At 47.4% G+C, this 22,758-nt stretch overlaps 1 protein-coding gene across 1 annotated transcript in view; it reads left to right on the plus strand.

Moving 5' to 3' along the window:
• The window catches only part of CPPED1 (calcineurin like phosphoesterase domain containing 1), an 832,655-nt gene extending 813,211 nt beyond the window's left edge, over positions 1-19,444 (plus strand). The window contains exon 4 of the mRNA XM_086941424.1: positions 18,936-19,444. Within this exon, the coding sequence (XP_086797550.1) occupies positions 18,936-19,165 (230 nt within the window). The 3' untranslated portion in view covers positions 19,166-19,444. The remainder of the gene's footprint in view (positions 1-18,935) is intronic.
• The last annotated feature ends 3,314 nt before the right edge of the window (positions 19,445-22,758 follow it).

Below are 22,758 nucleotides of genomic sequence, written 5' to 3' on the forward strand. Positions count from 1 at the left end.
TTTAAAAAACCTTAGAAATTCAAAGAAAAACCATAGGTTTCAGGGGTGTTATAGTTAGCTGGACATTTCACTTATACAAAGCCATTGAAATTCCACTGTTATAGTTAGTTCAGCTAACTATAACTTGCGCACCCGCAATGCACTGCTGATGATGTCACGTATTGCATCACGGATGACATGGTCAGTGACATAACTCATGACATTTCAAATGATGACATCATCCAGTGAATGTGTGTCTTTCCGAAAATTCAATATTTTTTTATATATATCTATCTCAAGGTCGATGGAAGAATAAATGGGTAAATAAGTGTCTAAATGGATTGGTTTTTTTTTGTAAAATTGATTGTATTACTGACTGATTAAGTGTATCTTAGTGAATACATGGGTTAGCGAGTAATGTTTAAATATGTAAATATCTGTATCAGTCTCTCAATTTGTGTATAAGTGGCTGCATGGGTTGGTGAGTAGTTACATGAGTGTCTATATGGGCTATTAGTTGGTTTTTTGAGTGTCAGTTTGAGTATCTGAGTGTCTGTATCGTTCAGTGGGGGGTATTACTTAGCGCATAGATGCATGAATGAGTGACTAACTATTTGTATGTCTTGAAGACAGCATGTGTGCAGGACTGTATGGGTGGATGAGTGTGTGAATAGGTGTGTTAGTGAGTGATTGACTGTCTCAATAGTGGCTTTATGAGTAACTACATATGTTTTAAAATAGTATATGTGAGTATTGGTGTATATAAGTGAATATATGTGAGAGTGAGAGATTGGAAGAGTTCCTGTATAAATAAGTATGTGTTTCTATAAGCGATTGTTTAAGAGAGTAAGTGTGTGTATGTTTCTGTAGTTTAAGTGTAGTGGTGTGTGTATAATTGATATGCAAGTAAATTGATGTTTGATTCTTTATTAGCATGAGTGACTATGTGTGTGAGTAACTCTATGAAAGAGTGGTGGTGTGTAACAGGATGTATAGGCATATGAGTGCATATGATGAGTGACTACATGTCTGAGTGATTATATAGTACTGTTGGTGAATGAGTGGATGTGTATGTAGATCTGGAATTACTGAATAGTTTGTTGTAACTGGTATTGGTATGTCCATTTTTTTGAAAATGTTAGTTTCTATTTTTGAATGTGTGTATCAAAGGTTATATTAGGGTGAGAGGAGGTCTATCACAAGGATGATGTCATTTGAGATGCCATCAGTGATGTCATGAGTGATGTCACTGACCATGTCATAAGTAATGTAATATGTGACGTCATCAGCAGTGCATTGCGGGCGCGCGAGTTATAGTTAGCTGAACTAACTATAACAGTGGAATTTCAATGGATTTGTATGAGTGAAATGTCCAGCTAACTAGAACACCCCTGAAACCTATGTTTTTTTCTGTGAATTTCTAAGGTTTGTTAACTCCTAATTCCTAACTATAATGTGCCTGAAACCTATGTTTTTTTCAGTGAATTTCAAAGGTTTTTTAAATGCTAATTTCTAACTTTACCGTAAATGAAACCTATTGTTTTTTTTTGTGAATTTCAAAGCTTTTTTAAATGCTAGTTTCTAACTATGCCTACAGAGGTAGCACATGCAAAGAAAGAAGAAAAAGAAATGCAGAAATAAGCAACAGAAGTCCTCAAAGACGAAGAAAAGTGCAGGAAGAAGGAAGACGTGCAGAAAGAACAAACAGAGGAGCAGAAAGAGGCTTTGTTGAAAAATTATCCTGTACCCTCAACTTTTTCAGATGGGTACTGGTGGTAACTGACTCTGACTAACCAGTCCTAGAGCCAGTGCTATGCTAAAGGACACTTAGAATACAGTTAAAACACCTACATACACTAGGGAACACTATGCGTTGGGGTACCCCTGTTTTTAGCATGACCTCCTCTGCAAGCCCCTGGTATATAATAGGGCAGGGGATTAAAACTACCTCTTAAAAATGTGCCACAGGGCGTGTTTGCACACTGGTGAAGGGAGGGGGGGCTGAGCTGACGTGTGCAAACATTCCCTGTAGCCGATTTAATTTGGAGGATAAAGTCCCCTTGAATCCTCAGTGTCCCTTGGGTACAACTAGCCCATCAGGTATCTCTAGTTAGCATCACAGAGCTGCGTTGCAGAAAAAATGGGCACGGCCTGGACCACTTCTCTGCAATGCAGGGCAGTAGCGCTTACTGGAAGCACCTGGTGGACTTGTTGGCCCCCATGGGTCCTCAGGATTAAAGGGGAATTATTTTCCCAACTTAAAACGCGCCATAGGGCGTGTTTGCACGCTTCACCTCAGGCCCCGTCCCCTCCCTTCACCACTGTGTGAACACGCCCTGTGGCCGTTTTATGTTGGGAGATTGACTCCCCTTGAATCCTGAGGGTCCGTCGGGGCAAATTAGCCTACTAGGTACGTCCAGTAAGCACCATTGCAGAGAGGTGTAAAAAGGGGTACAGCCTGCACCTCCTCTCTGCAATGCAGCTCAGTGGTGCTTACTGGAAGGTCCTGGTGGACTAGTTAGCCCCCATGGTCCCTCAGGATTGAAGGGGAATTATTTCCCCAACTTAAAACGCGCCACCGGGAGTGTTTGCACACGTCACGTCACCTCATGCCTCGCCCCTCTCTTCGCCTCTGTGTAAACGCGCCCTGTGGCCGTTCTAAGTTGAGAGATTAAGTCCCCTTGAATCCTAAGGGTCCCTAGGGTCAAACTAGCCCACTAGGTTCTTCCAGTAAGCGCCACAGAGCTGTGTTCCAGAGAGGTGTAAAAAGGGGCATGGCCTCTGAACACCTGTCTGCAATGCAGCTCCGTGGCGCTTACTGGAGGTACCTGGTGGGCTATTTGTCCCCCAGGGACCCTTAGAATTAAAGAGGAACTAATTCCCCAACTTAACTCAGGCCCCGGCCCCTCCCTTCACTACTGTGCAAACGCACCCTGTGGTGCCTTTTAAGTTGGGGTATTAACTCCCCATGAATACTGAGGGTCCCTGGGGTGCAACTAGCCCACCAGCTACCTCCATTAAGCGCCACAGAGCTGCATTGCAGAGAGGTGTAAAAAGTGGCATGGCCTCAGAACACCTCTCTGCAACGCAGCCCCCTGGCGCATACTGGAGGTTCCTGGTGGGCTAGTTGGCCCCCAGTGACCCCCAGTATTCAAGGGGAATACGTTCCTAATATTCTTGGCCCTGGGGACCCCATCTCCCAGGGCCTACCCCTAAATTCTTAATTTTTTAAAACATTTTGGAAAGGGGGCCCAAGGCCAAAATTTGCCCCGGGAACCCCATCCCCGGGGCATGGCCATATTGTTTACTATTTTTTTGGGAGGGAGGCGGGCTGCCTTACCCCCCTCCTTACGCCATTTATGGCCCCGGGGACCCCATACCCTGGGGCTGGCCCTCTCCGTTGGGGACCGTGGGGGGGTCCCCAATCCCCCCACGGTCCATGGCTCCCTGCGTCCTTCGGGAGCCGCCATTGCTTTTCTACATGGGGAGCTGCTAAAATGCAGCTCCCTGTGTCGGAAAGCAATTTGGTTTGAATTTTGAAAGAGAGAGCAGGTTTTTCTGCTCTCTCTTTCAAAATTCAAACCAAGTTTGCTAGGGCGGGACGGGAGCCGCGAGGCTCCCACCCTGTAATAGCAAATTACAGTGTCCCGGCTTGGGCACTGCAGGAGCCAGCTCTGGGGGGTGGCGGTCCCCAGGGCCATGACAAAGCTCCAGAAGGGAGGCCACGCGGCCCCCCTCCCAAATCTATAAATCCCCGGGGAGTGGTGGTCCCTGTGGCGGGGGGTCTGTCACGGACCCCCAATCTAAATATTTAATCTAAATATTTAGAGCCCTGGGGGTGGCGGTCCCCGGGGCTGCGGGGAGGCATTAGAGCCCCCCCCAACATTTCATTACCAAGCCCTGGGGGGCGGCAGTCCCCGGGGCTGCGGGGGCTGTGTGCCCCCCACAAATATTAATGCTTTGCCCCGGGGGGGGTGGCGGACCCTGGGGCAGTGTGGAGCGGAGTGGCCCCCCCCCACACTTTTTTTAGCATGCCCCCGGGACTTGACCCCCCGGGGGCTAATTAGCAAGGAAGCACGGGAGCCGGCGCTTTGTTTTTTTTGTTTTTTATCTGCAGTATCCGCGCACGCGGCGTGGATTTTGCCTAGGGGGTCAGGATGTTTCTACCCTGCCCCCTTTACGTGTTTTTTCTCTGCTTTTTTGTCCTTATATGTGATTTTATTTTTGATTTTCTCAGCAACTACTGAACGGATTTACACCATTTAACAAAAAGGCATGACCCTGAACCAAGGGCTTCCTTTTGCCAAATTTGGTGTAATTCCGTTCAACTGTTCAGGCTGTAGCTGCGGCTAAAGCTTCCTATGGGAAATTGCATTGGGAAAACACGTTTTGGGACCCCCCTTTTTTCTCAGCCCCTGCTTGACGAATCACCGTGAAACTTTCATGATAGGAGCAGACTGGAAGGCCCCACGAGTGTTGAAAATTTTGAGAAGATGCATCAATCAGCGCCAAAGGAATTGCAAATAGAATGTTGCGGATTTCCGATGGAAAATAGGTTCTAACTGTAACTACCTACTGGCGACCGCCAGTAGGTTATATATACATACACACACGCGCACACGCACACACACACACACACACACACACACACACACACACACACACACACACACACACACACTCTCTCTCTTTCTCTCTCTCTCTCTCTCTATCTCTCTCTATCTCTCTTTCTCTCTCCCTCTTTCTCTCTCTCTCTCTCTCTATATATATATATATATATATATATATATATATATATATATATATATCTCTTTCTCTCTGTCTCTCTCTCTCTTTTTGCTCAACAACATATTGATATTGAAGAACACAATATTTGGAAATGTTTCGTTTTGTAAACTAATAAGTTTGGTGCCCAAACGTTTTATTTTTTCGGAAGCACTATCAATATCCATGCACCTTCAGATTCTGGATATTGGTGGCTTTTCCACCCTGAAAATTGCCTTTGCTTGCTCATAGCATCTGCAACTTCAATTCCCATGGGTCACATCCCGTGAGTACCATTGCACCCTGGCTCTTCACAGTCAGTGAGCCCAATTTGCGCATTTCACACAGATCAAGCATTCTGGTTCCCTCTGCCAAATCCAACGCAGCCACTCGGTCGGCCTTGTTCATACTGCTTCTAGGCCCTACACATATTTCAACGACTCCTCAGGTCATTTCTAGTCCTGATGACACCCTTTTATCCAACATAGAGTCAAAATGCAGTTGACGCCATCCAAACACAGACTTAAGATATCACAAACACACCAGCTACCTACCCTGGTGTTCTTATTTGTATGTAATACCGCCAGCTACCGATTTGTCTTTTTATTTGCATATTGTCACTTCTTTTACTTTGTTCTGCTTTGGTCTTTTGCACTTGGGGTTCTGTTGAAAAACTCTCACTAATCACTTGATTGTGTGTGACTCATTTGTTGTACATATTTCTAATTCTTTTCTGAAAATACAGTCAATTTGGACGTATTGATGAACATACTGGTTGGCTCCTTCAGTGACTTCATTCTGAGATTCACTGATGACAGAATGTTTTTGTCAAGATTAAGGACTGCTTGATATTGATTCATTCAGCATAGGAGTTTTCTGTTGTACCTTATCGCTCCTTTAAATAAGTTCCACGTGAATGCCTGTTAAACGCTCATACTTAATACCCGTGTTCACTTTAACTTTAGGGTCACTCTTGTTGCTTTAAATTCTTAAAAAGGGAGGCCATGTTCTCATGGTGTACACAATGGCACTTGGCTTTGGAGCACTGATGCACCCCACTTAGCACCACTTTGGGTTTGCCTCTTACTTGCCAGGTCTCATTTCTCCCAGCACATTTGTCCAGGTCCTGGGCACTCACAAACTTTGCCTTGGGCCAAATTTACAGTGTGGTTTGTGGCCCAGGGCCGCACCGGTGGGGGCGGGGTGAGTGTGGGAGGGGGGAGGGGCTAGAGCAAAAAAAAAACTTAGACCATGAGGTTGAACACTGTCTTCCACTCTCTGTCTCCCTCTCTCCGTCTCCCTCTCTCTCTGTCTCCCTCTCTCTCCCTCCTTCTGTCTGTCTCCCTCTGTCTGTCTGTATCTCCCTCCCTCTGTCTCCCTCTGCCTCCCTCTCTCTCTGTCTCCCTGTCTCCCTCCCTCTGTCAACCTCTGTCTCCCTCCCTCTCCCTCCCTCTGTCTCCCTTTGTCTGCTTCCGTCTCCCTCTCTGCCTCTCTGTCTGTCTCAGTCTCTACCTCTATCTGTCTGTCCCTACGTCTGTCTGTCTCTGTCTATCCCTGTCTGTCCCTGTCTCCCTCCCTCTGTCTCTCTCTCTGTCTCTGTCTGTCTCTGCCTATATCTTTCTGCCCGTGTCCCTATCTCTGCCTCTATCTGTGTCTTTCTCTATCTCTGTCTGTCTCCCTCCCTCTCTCTCTCTCTCTCTCTTTGTCTCCCTCCCGCTCTTCTGTCTCCCTCCCTCTCTCTCTCTCCCTCCCTCTCTCTCTCTCCCTCTGTCTGCTTCGCTCTGTCTGTCTCTCTCTCTATGTCTGTCTAGCTCTCTCTCTGTCTCCCTCTCTCACTCTCTCCCACTGTCTCCCTCTCTCTCCGCCTCCCTCTCTCTCTCTGTCTCCCTCTGTGTACTTCCCTCTGTCTCCCTCCCATTGTCTCCCTCTGGCTGTCTCCCTCTGTCTGTCTCCCTCTCTTTCTGTCTCCCTCTGCTTCCCTCTCTCTCCGTCTCCCTCCCTCTGACTGTCTCCATCTGTTTCCCTCTTTCTCTCACACTCCCTCTGTCTCCCCCGGACTCCCTCCCTCTGTCTTTCTCCGACTCCCTCTGCCTCCCTTTCTCTGTCTCCCTCTCTCTCTATCTATCTCTGCCTCCCTCTGCCTCCCTCAGTCTGTCTCTCTCTCTCTCTGTCTCCCTCTGCTTCCCTCTCTCTCTGTCTCCCTCCCTCTCCCTCCCTCTGTCTGTCTCCGTCTGTCTCCCTCTGTCTCTCTCTGTCTATCTCTCTCTCTGTCTCCCTCTCTCTCCATCTCCCTCTCTCTCTGTCTCCCTCTCTCTCTGTCTCCCTCTCTCTCCATCTCCCTCTCTCTCTGTCTCCCTCTCTTTCTGTCTCCCTCTGTCTGTCTCTGTGCACCCCCTCTGTCTCCCTCCCTCCCTCTGTCTCCCTCCCATTGTCTCCCTCTGTCTGTCTCCCTCTGTCTGTCTCCCTCTCACTCCCTCCGTCTCCCCCCGGACTTCCTCCCTCTGTCTATCTCTGTCTCCCTCTGCCTCCCTCTCTCCGTCTCCCTCTCTCTGTCTCCCTCTCTCTCCCTCCTTCTGTCTGTCTCCCTCTGTCTGTCTTCCTCTGTCTGTCTGCCTCTCCCTCCCTCTGTCTCCCTCTGCCTCTGTCTCTCTCTCTGTCTCCCTCTGTCTCCCTCCCTCTGTCAACCTCTGTCCCCGTCCCTCTCCCTCCCTCTGTCTCCCTTTGTCTCCTTCCGTCTCCCTCTCTGTCTCCCTCTCTGCCTCTCTGTCTGTCTCAGTCTCTACCTCTATCTGTCTGTCCCTGTCTCTACGTCTGTCTGTCTATCCCTGTCTGTCCCGTTCTCCCTCCCTCTGTTTCCCTCTCTGTCTCTCTGTCTCTGCCTATATCTGTCTGCCCCTGTCCCTATCTCTGCCTCTATCTGTCTCTTTCTCTATCTCTGTCTGTCTCCCTCCCTCTCTCTCTCTCTCTGTCTCCCTCTGTCTCACTCACTGTCTGTCTCCTTCTCTCTGTCTGTCTCTCTCTCTCTCTGTCTCCCTCTCTCACTCTCCCCCACTGTCTCCCTCTCTCTCTCTGTCTCCCTCTCTCTCTGTCTCCCTCTGTGTACCTCCTTCTGTCTCCCTCCCTCAGTCTCCCTCCCATTGTCTCCCTCTCTCTCTGTCTCCCTCTGCTTCCCTCTCTCACTGTCTCCCTTTGTCTCCTTCCATCTCCCTCTCTGTCTCCCTCTCTGCCTCTCTGTCTGTCTCAGTCTCTACCTCTATCTGTCTGTCCCTACGTCTGTCTGTCTCTGTCTATCCCTGTCTGTCCCTGTCTCCCTCCCTCTGTCTCCCTCTCTGTCTCTCTGTCTCTGCCTATATCTTTCTGCCCGTGTCCCTATCTCTGCCTCTATCTGTCTCTTTCTCTATCTCTGTCTGTCTCCCTCCCTCTCTCTCTCTCTCTCTGTCTCTCTGTCTCCCTCCCGCTCTTCTGTCTCCCTCCCTCTCTCTCTCTCCCTCTGTCTAACTCACTGTCTGTCTCCTTCGCTCTGTCTGTCTCTCTCTCTATGTCTGTCTAGCTCTCTCTCTTTCTCCCTCTCTCACTCTCTCCCACTGTCTCCCTCTCTCTCCACCTCCCTCTCTCTCTCTGTCTCCCTCTGTGTACTTCCCTCTGTCTCCCTCCCATTGTCTCCCTCTGGCTGTCTCCTTCTGTCTGTCTCCCTCTCTTTCTGTCTCCCTCTGCTTCCCTCTCTCTCTGTCTCCCTCCCTCTGACTGTCTCCATCTGTTTCCCTCTTTCTCTCACACTCCCTCTGTCTCCCCCGGACTCCCTCCCTCTGTCTTTCTCCAACTCCCTCTGCCTCCCTTTCTCTGTCTCCCTCTCTGCCTCCCTCTGTCTCTCTCTGTCTCTCTCTCTCTCTGTCTCCCTCTGCTTCCCTCTCTCTCTGTCTCCCTCCCTCTCCCTCCCTCTGTCTGTCTCCGTCTGTCTCCCTCTGTCTCTCTCTCTCTCTGTCTCCCTCTCTCTCCATCTCCCTCTCTCTCTGTCTCCCTCTCTCTCTGTCTCCCTCTCTCTCCGTCTCCCTCTCTCTCTGTCTCCCTCTCTCTCTGTCTCCCTCTGTCTGTCTCTGTGCACCCCCTCTGTCTCCCTCCCTCCCTCTGTCTCCCTCCCATTGTCTCCCTCTGTCTGTCTCCCTATGTCTGTCTCCCTCTCACTCCCTCCGTCTCCCCCCGGACTCCCTCCCTCTGTCTATCTCTGTCTCCCTCTGCCTCCCTCTCTCCGTCTCCCTCTCTCTGTTTCCCTCTCTCTCCCTCCTTCTGTCTGTCTCCCTCTGTCTGTCTTCCTCTGTCTGTCTGCCTCTCCCTCCCTCAATCTCCCTCTGCCTCCCTCTCTCTCTCTGTCTCCCTCTGTCTCCCTCCCTCTGTCAACCTCTGTCCCCGTCCCTATCCCTCCCTCTGTCTCCCTTTGTCTCCTTCCGTCTCCCTCTCTGTCTCCCTCTCTGCCTCCCTGTCTGTCTCAGTCTCTACCTCTATCTGTCTGTCCCTGTCTCTACGTCTGTCTGTCTATCCCTGTCTGTCCCGTTCTCCCTCCCTCTGTTTCCCTCTCTGTCTCTCTGTCTCTGCCTATATCTGTCTGCCCCTGTCCCTATCTCTGCCTCTATCTGTCTCTTTCTCTATCTCTGTCTGTCTCCCTCACTCTCTCTCTCTCTCTGTCTCCCTCCCTCTCTCTCTTCTATCTCCCTCCCTCTCTCTCTTCTGTCTCCCTCCCTCCCTCTCTCTCTCTCTCCATCTCTCTCTCTCTCTCCCTCTGTCTCACTCACTGTCTGTCTCCTTCTCTCTGTCTGTCTCTCTCTCTATGTCTGTCTGTCTCTCTCTCTGTCTCCCTCTCTCACTCTCCCCAACTGTCTCCCTCTCTCTCTGTCTCCCTCTCTCTCTGTCTCCCTCTGTGTACCTCCTTCTGTCTCCCTCCCTCAGTCTCCCTCCCATTGTCTCCCTCTCTCTCTGTCTCCCTCTGCTTCCCTCTCTCACTGTCTCCCTCCCTCTGTCTCTCTCTCTCTGTCTCCCTCGCTCTCCATCTCCCTCTCTCTCGGTCTCCCTCTCTATCTGTCTCCCTCTCTGTCTCCCTCTCTCTCTGTCTCCCTCTCTCTCTGTCTCCCTCTGTCTGTCTCTGTGTACCCCCTCTGTCTCCCTCCCTCCCTTTGTCTCCCTCCCTTTGTCTCCCTCCCATTGTCTCCCTCTGGCTGTCTCCCTCTGTCTGTCTCCCTCTCACTCCCTCTGTCTCCCCCGGACTCCCTCCCTCTGTCTATCTGTCTCCCTCTGCCTCCCTCCTTCTGCCTCCCTCTCTCTCTGTCTGCTTCTCTCTGTCTCACTTTGTTTCCCTCTCTCTCTGTCTCCCTCCCTCTGTCTGTCTCCGTCTGTCTCTGTCTGTCTCCCTCTGTCTGTCTCCCTCCCTCTGTCTCGCTCCCTCCCTCTGTCACCCTCCTCCCTCTGTCTGTCTCCCGCCCTCTGTCTGTTTCCGGCCATCTGTCTGTCTCCTGCCCTCTGTCTGTCTCCCGCCCTCTGTCTGTCTCCCGCCCTCTGTCTGTCTCCTGCCCTCTGTCTGTCTCCTGCCCTCTGTCTCCCTCTGTCTGTCTCCCTCTGTCTCCCTCTATCTCTGTCTCTCTGTCTCCATCCCTCTGTCTCCGTCCCTCTGTCTCCGTCCCTCTGTCTCCTTCCCTCTGTCTCCGTCCCTCTGTCTCCGTCCCTCTGTCTCCCTCCCTCTGTCTCTCTCCCTCTCTCTCCCTCTCTGTCTCCCTCTGTCTGTCTTTGTCTCCCTCCCTCTGTCTTCCTTCCTCTGTCTTCCTCCCTCCGTCTTCCATCCTCTGTCTTCCTCCCTCTGTCTCCCTCTGTCTATCAACCTCTGTCACTTCACCCCAGCTTCCCTTGTTGGTGGCTTATTTTCCATTGCCTTGGTCATGTACATAAAATACTTGTATTCTTTGCCAAAGCTTTTGGGCCTTTTACAACTGCTGCTGCATTTCGGAATTGTCACGTTGTTTCTTCTTGAAGCCTTTGATTCTTCACTGTCAATAATTCTTCAGTGCCTCTTGACGCACATGTCCTGCTTTTGATAATGGTCACTGATGACATAATGATATTGAAAATGCAGTCTCTGAGAGTGAAAACACCTAGCCATCGTCATGCAAATAATTCACATTGGCCTCCACGTATAAAGCACCAGTGCCATGCCAATTAAGCACAAAGCACGTTCAGCGCCATCATCATGATGCAAGTAATCCAAGTAATAAAGCCAGCTCTGGGTATACAGAGAAAAACAAATGACTCTCAACTCAAAAAAGTACATGACACACAGAGGGAATGAATGTATGTGCTTGCTAGCCAATGGCGTTTCGACCTCTGTGGCCAGCTAGAGGCCAACATCCTCCACCTGGGGAGCCAAAGAGAGCATGTATGAAAAATCGCCAGATAGCCCCCATCTGAATGACTGTAGGTACAGGGCTTGCAATTAAGCATAGAGAACCTGTGAAATGAGCAACAAAATTGTGTCTATGGAGCGAAGACAGGCGAGTAAAGTAGAGCAAGGGCTCTCTGCAGTGTAACATATGCAGGATATAGAGTGGCTTCCAGTGTGGCCCCTACTGGAACTCTGCCTGTGAATTCTGAATAACAGCCTGAAGTGAAACAAGTTTCTTGTCTGCTTCAGCATGAGAGGTCTCTGCTTTAGTTGCCCATTTACTCCTAAAGGGCTGGAATTCAGCTCCCCGTTTATTGAATTTTCTGGTTTATTAATTTAATTGAGAAACCTTCAAATGTGGTCATTCTACGCTGCATGAGTAACTTTCATTACGCACTGGTTGCCCCGGTTGAGGCATTATACATTTGCTGGGATATATTTGATAGAAAATCTGTTTCTTACCATAGCAAAACAAACATTGACAATTGGAAACAATACTGCTTGTAGCATGCAGGGTCTAAAGACAAATGAGGAACAATGCCAAAAGTGTAAGATTGAGTATTACCATTCAGAACATATTCAACATTTATTAAAACGTATATTAAAATTAATCGCCACAGATCATTAACTCAGGACCCCATTGGGACCATGCGCCGAAGACTTCCTCCTTCCCTGGTTGCACACATCCTCACTTTATTCACTTCCCCACTACTTCGCAGAGCATCTGCTCTTGCCCTTTCCAAGGCTTGCTTTTTTTTGTAATCCTCTTAGTTGCGTGCATATACAGAGCGTAGAAACTCTGGGTTCCCACACTCTTAAGAGGACTCCCCAGTGCAACCAAGAGTGCAGATTCGTTTTGGTGGGTCAATTAAATAAAGTTTTGCTTTACTTTGTTTCAAAGTAGATAAAGGCCTTTGGACCTCACTTAATGGACCAAATCTAGCTAACGTTGTATGAAGTGAGGTGTGCATTTACCTCTGCGAATCAGGAGCAGAGTTTCTTATCCCACGCTTGTAATGCATTGTATCATTAAACAACTTAATGGTAATCGTGTAATCAAGCATAGGGGGGTAAAAGTCTTAATCTTCTTCGTCAAGATAGGACCATTTGGTCTTGAGCAGGGCAGCGCCTCCTCCATACGCCCTCATACTCTAGCTGCAGGCTAAGGCGGCACAACTGGTGCAGCCGCACCGGGCGCTGACCTGGAAGGGAGGCATAGGCCTCAGGGGGACCGCTGTGTTTAGCAATAACTTGCTGCAGAGTTCCTTGTTCATCCAGCTTTCAGGCAGCAATGAAAATGTCAAGATAACTCTTGTGATTAATGTTCCCGCTAATGAGGGAGATCGGAGTTCCGTCTAGCTGTAGTCTTGACTCCCATTAAGTAGCACAGAGGGTTAATATGCCTGCTGCAAAGAACAGATTTGTGTTTCATATAGCTGAGTGGATTAGTAAAACCTGATTTTACCAGCCTTTAAAAAAAAAATGTGAGAGGGGGGCTATGGAGAGGTGAGGGGCACTTTTGCTGGGTAGTGGTGAGGCATTCCAAAGAGGAGGTCATGGGGAGGGGGGAGATTGGTGCAACAGGCACCACCAGCGCTAAAGCCTGCCTAGTAGTCTAAGGATTTCCTGCAAAAGGCTCGAAAAAATGTTTCCTGCTCGCTATAAGGAACTGTTTGGTCTGAAAATCCTTCCGCAGTTCCTGATTCTGAGCTATCACTTACAACAAGTCGATCAGGGGCTTACATACCCCTTTAGCCTTAAACCAGTGTGTGCACCCATGTGACAAAAGCCACTAATGATAAACACAGACATTAATATAGTTCATTAATGTGCTCATATATGCTGCATATGATTCGCCCGAATAAACCAATTTCCAATGTTTTCCCCACCATCTGGCACAAATTGTTTCAGCAGGATGAGGTGAGGAACAGATTAGACACAGCCTCGGGGAGCTCGCAATCTGAAGCCTGGTATGGAAGGCTTTTAGCTTCTGTTTTCATGCTTAATTCTATTTGAGAAATTATGGGCTTTTATGCCTAATTCACATTTCTAAACTGCACTGTTTGTGAAGCGATTTGCATTAATTGTGAAAGCTATTCACAGCAGCAATAATTAGAAGTACAAGGGCATTCCTGTTTAAATTACATTCCACATTTGTCAGCATGCACCGCGAAGTACATTAGTGGATATTGCTGAAATAACTGTCATGCTTTTGTATCTAAATTGGAAGTCTTAAGTACTTTTTCTGTTACTTAGGTTTTCATCTAGCTAGTTGGCACAAATGTACTTAATTCAGTCATATCAAACAATGCTCTATAATTTATAAAGATAAGCTAACTACATTTCATGCGCACACCGAGCAGTGAGTGCGGATCATTTGTCTAAATGTCTCGCTGCCCTGTTAAAACTACATTTTTTCTTTTGTATTAAATATGCAAGCTTAATATTGTAAATTAGACTAGAAAAGTAAAAGAGGATGACTTTCAAACTTGAGCAATTGTAGGTTTAACACAATCTCAAAACAGAACGTTTTTTTTACCTTCGGGGTTATTTACTGTCTGCTGTCCTGCCCACGTAGAATAACCTAGGTCCCCCAAAATGTCATATTTGCTCAAAAATCAAATAATTGCACGGATGATGCGGAGCCTGAGAACATCCAATCAATCAGAGTTTTATAAAGCGCGACTACTCATCCTTGAGGGTCTCAAGGTGCTGGCGCCCTCCAAGACATTTAGCCAGAGTGTGATTTAGAGTAGGGCAGAAAAGGGACATCTGTCAAAAAAGACACATTCCATCGAGTTTTGTCACTCTGTTTGTGGAGGGGAGAAAATACAACGTTGAGAATGCCACGGGCTCAGACATAGGGGACAAAGTCTTGATGGCTGTCACCTTTAACCACATCGCTGCGGCGGCTATTCCGCCGCAGCACTAAGGGGGCGGGGGGCCGCGCGGCGGGCGCATGCTGGTGACGGAACCACTCCGTCACCAGTCGCGTCTGAGCTGTGCTCATGACGGAGCGGTTACGTCATGGCCCGCTCGCTCAATAGACCGCGCAGCGCAGGCGCGGCGGCCGGGCCATGAATGAACCGCTCCGTCATCAGCTCAGTGCCACCGCGGCTGATGACGGAGCGGTTCCATCATCAGCATGGATAGGGTTAACAAAATGGCCAGGGATTAAGCTGCCCAATAAGAGAGCCAATGCATCTCCACTGTGTCTCTTCAGTGCGAGACTGAAGTGGTAAGTAACTAGGGCGGTCTCACACTGATTACTGGATTCTGATAAAAAGCCCATTACATTGTGGCAGACAACTCCCATCATGTCAGTGACATTTTTATGTTTGTTTTAGTTACGTATAACTATGTTGAGGGTGCATTTTCAGACCATTGAAGGCGTAGCATAGCGGTGCAGCAATGGCACTGTCAGGAGGGGACTGAGGAACAATGGGGGCTGGAGTCACACAATTCTAGGCGTCAGGGAGTGGAGCCAGTGACAGTGGAATAGAAAGTGGTCAGCCACCACTGAGTTTGTTGCATGGATGCCACCAAGCATCATGCCAGTGGGACCTGACTTGAGTGCAAAATACTGACCAATGTAGTGAAAAATAAGTAAACTTTTTGAACAGGCCAATGGCGGTGTCAGAGTTGTGCCTCCACTGCATTGTTGCTTTGTTCGCCAATCTCCTAAGATGAAAATGGGCCCCTGATCTCAAACTGTTATTCATAGTTAGTCTTAATTTATCACATTATAGAGTATGCAGCAGGAAACAATGTAGGTGAGCTAATCATTTCAAGGGAGAACTGAAGGGGGGGGGGGGTCCAAAAGCCTCTTTGTCGTTATATTTTCCACAAATAGATCCAGGATGTGAGTAAAAGTTGTCTTGTAAATGAGAAAGATAGAGCATCACAGAAATGATGACTATATATGTATATATATATATATATGTATATATATATATATATATATATATATATATATATATATATATATATATATATATATATACACATACATACATACATACATACATTTAGTGGCATTTATAGTTACCTGAGCTAACTATACCTTACGCCCCCTCAATGCACTGCTTATGATCTCACATATTACATCACTCATGACATAGTGACATCACTGATGACATCTCAAATTACATCTTAACCCCTTCCATGCTCATGACGAGCTCAGCTCGTCATGAGGCACAGTTGAGCTGTGCTGATGACGAGCTGAGCTCGTCATGACACCAGCAAAATGGCAATTTCCAGCACAGGGGAAAAATAACCACAGCAGCGATGTGGTTAAATAACATCACTAATGACATCATCCCGTGACTGTGTTTCTGAGACTTAAAGATATATACTAAGCTACACCATAAGTTTAATTATTATTTTCCTGTACTAGTAATTTTTCAGTGAGTGGCTGTGTGACTTTCTGGATCAGTGTGCAAGTTGATGTCTGAGTGGATCTATGGGTGTGTGAGTCACTGTGAGAGATGCTGTAAGGATGTGTTAGTGGATATCTGAGTAGCTGTATGGGTGAGGAAGAGGCTGTGTGAGTGGATGTGTGGGTGTGTGTGTGAGTTGGTGTGTGTGTGGCTATATGGGTGAGTTGGTTTGTTTGTGAGTGACTGCATAGGTGTGTGAGTGGCTGTATGGGTGACTGAGTGGCTGTGTGAGTGTCCCGGTGAGACAGTGTATGTGTGTGAATGGCTGTATGAGTCAGTGAGCAGCTGTTTGAGTTTGTGCATAGGTAAGTGAGTGGGTGTGAGTGGCTGTGTTAGAGAGTAAATGTATAAGTGGCTGTAAAGGAGAGAGAGTGGTGTGAGTAGCTGTATTGGTGAGTTAGTGGCAGTGTGAGTGGCTGTATGGGTGATTGAGTGGATGTGTGAGTGGTTGTAAGGGTATATGAGTGGGTGTGTAAGTATCTGCATATCTGTAAGATTGGCTAAACACCAGTGCTGGAATTGATGTGGTATTGGTCATCTGAAGACAATACAAATAATATTCTCAGAAAACAAGGCCTAACTCTCCATCTCCTTCTAGAAGAAAACAAAAGAGGAGAAAAAAATGAGAGTTGTGTAATTTCTGAAGACTCCTGTTCTAATTGTACATTCAACTCGACCAGCAGAAAATGAAGGTGTCCTTTAGAATTTAGCAGAATGAGATAACATCCAAAAATTGCTTTTGCTGCACCTCACAAACCTCACAGAGTTTCAATAGGAAAGGCATTTTTTGTTTATTTAATAACACTGGGGCAGCTTCACAAATCTGCATACAACTTACCAAAAAATAAAAGGTCACTCACATTGGTTCCTGCATGGAAAGATTTGTGCCAGTATGTCAAGCGAAACAAAGAAATGAGTGGGGGAGACCTAAAATCCAATTCCCCGTGTTAATTCCCATAGAAAGTTAGAATTTTACTCAGAAAGCATGCTTTTTGTTATTTGGTGTAAATCTGTTCAGACTTTTTTCATAATTAGTGTTTAAAAAAGTGAGATATTATAGTTATGTCATTAATTTCATTTGACATATCATGAATGATGTAATATGTAAAATTATAAACAGTGCATGACGGTGGTGAAAGATATAGTTAGTTCGCTAAACTATAACTGGTAAATTTCACAGTTTTGTTGGGGGTTTAAATGTTAGCACTTATCTCATGTCAACACCTAATTAAAATGCCACTTTAAACTTTGTTCTATATTTCAGTATCTATCTATCTATCTATCTATCTATCTATCTATCTATCTATCTATCTATCTATCTATCTATCTATCTATCTATCTATCTATCTATCTATATATCTATCTATCTATCTCTCTTTCTCTCTTTCTCTCTCTCTCTCTCTCTCTCTCTCTCTCTCTCTCTATACATATATATATATATATATATATATATATATATATATATATATATATATATATATATATATATATATATATATATATATATATATATTTATATTTATATTTATATTTATATTTATGCATACATACATGGGAATTACCAATTGGGAAGTCTCCTACACCACTGCTCTCAACATGTTTCTGCTCATGTGAAACTACAGGCATTCATCAAAATCTCATGCTAAACATGCCTTCCATTTTAAAATAATCATTTATTTAAACAGTGTTTGTGATGGGTAACAGCCTTGACATTAACTATTGTGATCAATTTAGTGCTGGTTACATTATTATATCATGCACACTTTACAATTCATGGAGCATGGTGTAAATTATCTAAGAGTAAATCTATAAGAAATTCTCATTTCAAAGTGAACGCCTGAGCACAACAAATTACCTTTCAATATATTTGCAGAATGCATAAAAAATAAAATACAGTGAAATAAAAAATCTTTAGGTTTGTAACTAATTATTTACTGTTTAGCTTCATACCTCATACTTCATTAGGACTATATAGAATTGCTGACAAATGATAAATTCATATTTCTCCTTATTCTTTTACTGCTAATCCTTTCTCCAGTGGCAGCATCTTGCCTTTAGGTAGCTACCCCCATGTGAATGTTTGGTTATGAATCTCAAAACCTGGTTGAATTTCCAGATGAAGAGTTACAAATAGTCATATGGATCCTGTTGCTGCACATAAGGAATTTTGAATAACGACTTCACTGCTGTTGTCAAAATATTAGGATTTTCAATAGCATCCCGTAACTTCTATTTAGTGCCCAAGCAACTTATGCTGATTACCTGGGTAAAACAAAACCGCAATCTTGCATGGGGAATTACGAGTATTGTGGGGTTCTAATTTTCCCAGATGCAGTATTTCTGCATTATTATGAATGATGCAGTTCATATTAGGGAGTAATATTTATATTGCATGTTATCTACTTTCAGAGCTGCAGAACGACTCCAAATATTGTGTTTTTCCAATCGCAAAAATGTTGTCAGAATTAACCATCTAGATCTTTGCAATAATTTTGTAAACATTGTAATGCTGACCAGTGGCGGGCGGTACAGAATGGGGGTGGCGGGGCGGACGAGAAAAATAAAAATTCACTTACATCAACACGCCGTCTCTCCCACGGCGTCTCTCCTCTGTCCTCTCCGTCCTCTTGCTGACTTCTGTGCGAACAGGAAGCAGGAAGCGCCCAGGCTCCCATAAGCCAATCACAATGCTGCCTTGCAGAGTTGGTCTGAGCGCCGTCGGTTGGCACACAGAGGGGGACAGGGAGCCTGTGCATGTTCCTCACCAGGCTGTGTATTACAGCCTGGTAGGGAACATGCAAAGTGTGCATGATTCTTTGGCCGGCCAAACCGCCATGCACGCTTTAGAGTGCAACAACCACTCCTCCTCCCGACGTCACAGGAGCCCCACCTGCCCTGACCTGGCTGAGATTGGAAACTAACTTGACTAACTTCTGTTATTATCATTTTATTTTTCCTTTTACACTGATACCCACTCACGTTTCCTCTAAATCGGGATCAGCGGCTCTTTCAGAATGTGGACCTAGTAGATTTTCTTTCGATTTTTCTACATAACATATGTAGTCCTTGGTCCAAAAGAATGTGCAATGAGCCGAACATATTTCTAACTGCCCATTTGTAATTAGGAAGGATTGTATCCTTTTACCATAATACGTACCGCACCTAGTTTTAGAATAAAGGTCCATATTTTTGATTCTCTTTATGTATTGGAAACTCAGTTCATTTTAATTGTAAAACCTAAAATGATACATCATTTCGTAAGATTCAGTGTCCTAATTTTAATGATATGACTTCTGTGAAACAATATGTATGTTTGTCTTTTTTCTCTGTAGGAATTGAAGCTGTTTTCTCTGGGCACTATCACAGGAATGCTGGCGGAGTCCACAAGGGTCTTGATATGGTGGTTACATCAGCGATTGGATGTCAGCTTGGTGAAGACGACCATGGGCTTCGGGTGGTAGTTGTCACCGCTGATAAACTTGTGCACAGATACTATAGCTTGAAGAAACTCGGAGACGAAGGAATACAACAAGACCTCTTGGACCTGATGAAGCAGAAGTAATAGACGGCTCTTTGGGCTTTTTACTTTGGTGCTCGCCTTTCACAAGCAACGATTTACATTAGAATAATCGTAATAAAGAATTCATAGAACAGAGACCAATTAGGTGATTTTTAGAAATAACGTTTTTTGCAAATATTCCTGTTTATCTGTCATTACACCTCACTGGAATTCAGTGTATGCGCTTCCATTTTCTATCAGGTGCGAAATATCAAAATATTAGAAAAAGATCTTGTTCATTTATTTTTGTCGAATAAATCTATATTCACATTTCTAAAACAACGTACTGTGTAAATTGACTTCAGTATACTCCAAAGTTTTCATCCATACTTCCAAATACATATATGTTTCGTATTAAATTCTGATCATTGCAAGGTGGGGCTCCAACACAGGTCCACATCTCCAGTGGCGAGGGGTTTCTTGTTTCCATATATGTGCACCTAGGCTGCTGGTCTGGCTCGTCAACGTCCTCGACCAATAAATACAAAAGTTGCTATTTTCGTAGCCTTCCAGTGGCGAGTTTCCTAATTTTGTGTCGAACTGCCTTCCAAATGATATGGGATCAGAGCATTGAAAGTACAAACCCTAGCACAAAATTTGTGCAACACTCAATATAGTACAGAATATGCACCCACCTTTTGCAGTCGGCAGCTTCAATAGAGGCCAAGTTCCCCCTGCCACTAAAAAAGGTCGGAGGTCACCAGCACACAAACACATAGCAGCCAGTGTCTGTTTGCTGTGTAATTTTCTCTGCAGCCTCTGCTTAGTTAGTTAGTACACTGAAGGCAGCCTTTTAACCAGTGGCAGGCGGCTCGTCATAAATGGAGAAAATCTGGATTAAATACACTCATTCACAAACCAGGGCTCTGTGATCCATAACCATTCAACTTGCTAAAATTCCCTCCAGGATTCATATTATGTATGCAGCGCCTTTCAAAAGGTGTGCCACGCGCTAACCACTAAAATGCCTGGTATTATGGCGAATGCGCTGCTCACAGGGCTGCTGCGAACTGGCGCTGCCCTGTGGGCAGCACCTTCAAGTGAAAAACAGAGCAGCTGCTTTAAGGCCGCTCCGTGTTCTTACGGTGTAGGCGGCAACCCGCCTGCAATTTTAAAGGGGATTGGAGATCCCCTTGCAGGTGGGTGCTGTGAGTAACTGCACCTGCCTGCAAGGGGATGTCTGGGGGCCCATGTTTCAGGCAACGTGGTGAGAATCTGGACCTCACTTCCACCTCAGCTCTGGACCACCCCCTCTTCAAAGCTGACCTCAAAGTTCTCCTCCTTCAAAGACACTTCCAAATCTAATTCACGCCCTCTCTATTCCCTGAAGGAAGTTCTTCCACTATAGGAAATTCTGTACTCCATGCCTATAGAAGTGCCTTCCCAGTGTGGTATTGTTTTTTTAGTGTCTGCCATTCATTGCAGTTTTATATCTCTATTTGTATTCTGTACGCTTTTGTAATCTCCACACATCACTTTTTTTACGTATCGTTTGCTACCTCTTTTTGTTTTCTTTTGATACATGCACAATTGTCACCTTTGCCTCATGTATTGTAATATTTGCTTTTGTAACATGCCACTTGTAACTTTACTGCTCCTATTGTGATGCGCTCTGACACCTGCGGGTAAAGTTCGAGCTATATAAAAACGCATAAATAAATAAATGGGACCTCCCTATCCCCCGCCAGAGGGCTGCAATCAAGGGGTGCACTAACAGTGCGCCACATTTGGGGCACGCTCAGTGCGCCTCCAGAGAGCTTCTTTGCCTCTGCGCCTGGTGACCGCTCAGCTCTCCTCAGGGCTTGGTCTCTCCACCCTCTGCTGCCGCTCCTGCCTGCCTTGCCTTGCCGCCTCCTGCCTGCAGTTTCCCTCGAGCGCCGCCCGCAGCTCCAGAGATCCCCGCTGCCCGCAGACCCTTGGATTTCCCGCTACTGCCTCCCTGCGGCCCCGCCCCCCTGCGACTCCATTCGCCGCCCCGCTCCCGCCACCCAGCTGCTCCTCCCTCCCGGCTCCTTACTTAAGGGGACCGCAGGGGACGTCAGCTTGTGACCGCTCAGCTCTCCTCAGGGCTTGGTCGCTCCACCCTCTGCTGCCGCTCCTGACTGCCTTGCCTTGCCGCCTCCTGCCTGCAGTTTCCCTCGAGCGCCGCCCGCAGCTCCTGGGATACCGCTGCCCGCAGACCCTTGGATTTCCCGCCGCTGCCTCCCTGTGGCCCCGCCCCCCTGCGACTCCATTCGCCGCCCCGCTCCCGCCACCCAGCTGCTCCTCCCTCCCGGCTCCTTACTTATGACGCCCCCTGAGCGACCGCACAGCGGACGCGTGCAGCGGGAGCACCGATTGAGCGCCGAAGGTGCGCCAAAGGTAAGCCCGTCTGCGCCCATCCGCGCCTGGACCGCGCCCAGTGCCAGGACCCCTGGCCCCCGCCGTAGCAAGACGACCCGACGGACCTACGACGCCACTACACTCAACGCACTCAACACTGGCCGGAACCCTGACTGCTACCAAGCCACCCCGAGACGCACCCACGGACCCTTCCCCTGCCAAGCCTGCCGTTTCTCCTGCTACCAGACCTGCACGGCCACCACCAAGCCCTGCACCGGCAGCAACCACCTGAAGTGCATCCTGCTCAACACCCACTCCATCCACAGGCACGCCGTGGAACTCTGGGACCTACTCGACACGACAGCACCGGACGTCGCCTTCCTCACCGAAACTTGGATGAACACCTCCTCAGCGCCCGACATTGCCATAGCCATCCCGGATGGATACAAGATCACCCGGAAGGACCGCGTCAACCAGACGGGAGGAGGCATCGCCATCGTACACAAGAACACCATCCGCATCTCAACTAACTCCGACGAAACCTTCATCGCCGCCGAACACCTGCACTTCCAGATATACACTGACCCCAAGACCACCCTTCGCGGTACCCTCATCTACAGACCACCGGGACCACGCACACAATTCAGCGAAGACATCGCAGACTTCATCAGCCCGCACGCCCTTCCCTCCGCCAACTACAACCTCCTAGGAGACCTCAACTTTCACCTGGAGAACAACAGCGACAGAAACACCACCGCCCTGCTGGACAACCTCGCCAACCTCGGACTCAAGCAACTAGTGAACACCCCCACCCACTACGCCGGCCACACGCTTGACCCAGTCTTCTCATCCAGCAAGCACGTCTCCTTCAGCCAGGCCACCGGACTCCACTGGACCGACCACAGCTGCGTCCACTTCAGCTTCAAAAAAACTATGACCCACCACCACCAACAACAGGTCCCCCGCCGATGCTGGAGCAAGATCACCGCCGAGCAGCTCACCGCCTCCCTCAGCCAGAACACTCCCACCAGCACAACGGACCCCAACGAAGCAGTCAGCAACCTCACCAAGTGGCTGACCGCCTGCGCCGATGACCTCGCACCACTAAAAAACCCTCCCAGCAGACACGGCAGCAAGAAAACCCCCTGGTTCACTGATGAACTCAAGGAATCCAAGAAGGACTGCCGCACCCTCGGGAAAGCCTGGCGGCTCGACCACACCACAGACAACAGGACCGCCCTCAAGCCCGCCATCCGCAAACACCATCAGCTGAT

The sequence above is a fragment of the Lissotriton vulgaris genome, chromosome 10, assembly GCF_964263255.1.
Source record: "Lissotriton vulgaris chromosome 10, aLisVul1.2, whole genome shotgun sequence".
Lineage (NCBI taxonomy): Eukaryota > Metazoa > Chordata > Amphibia > Caudata > Salamandridae > Lissotriton > Lissotriton vulgaris.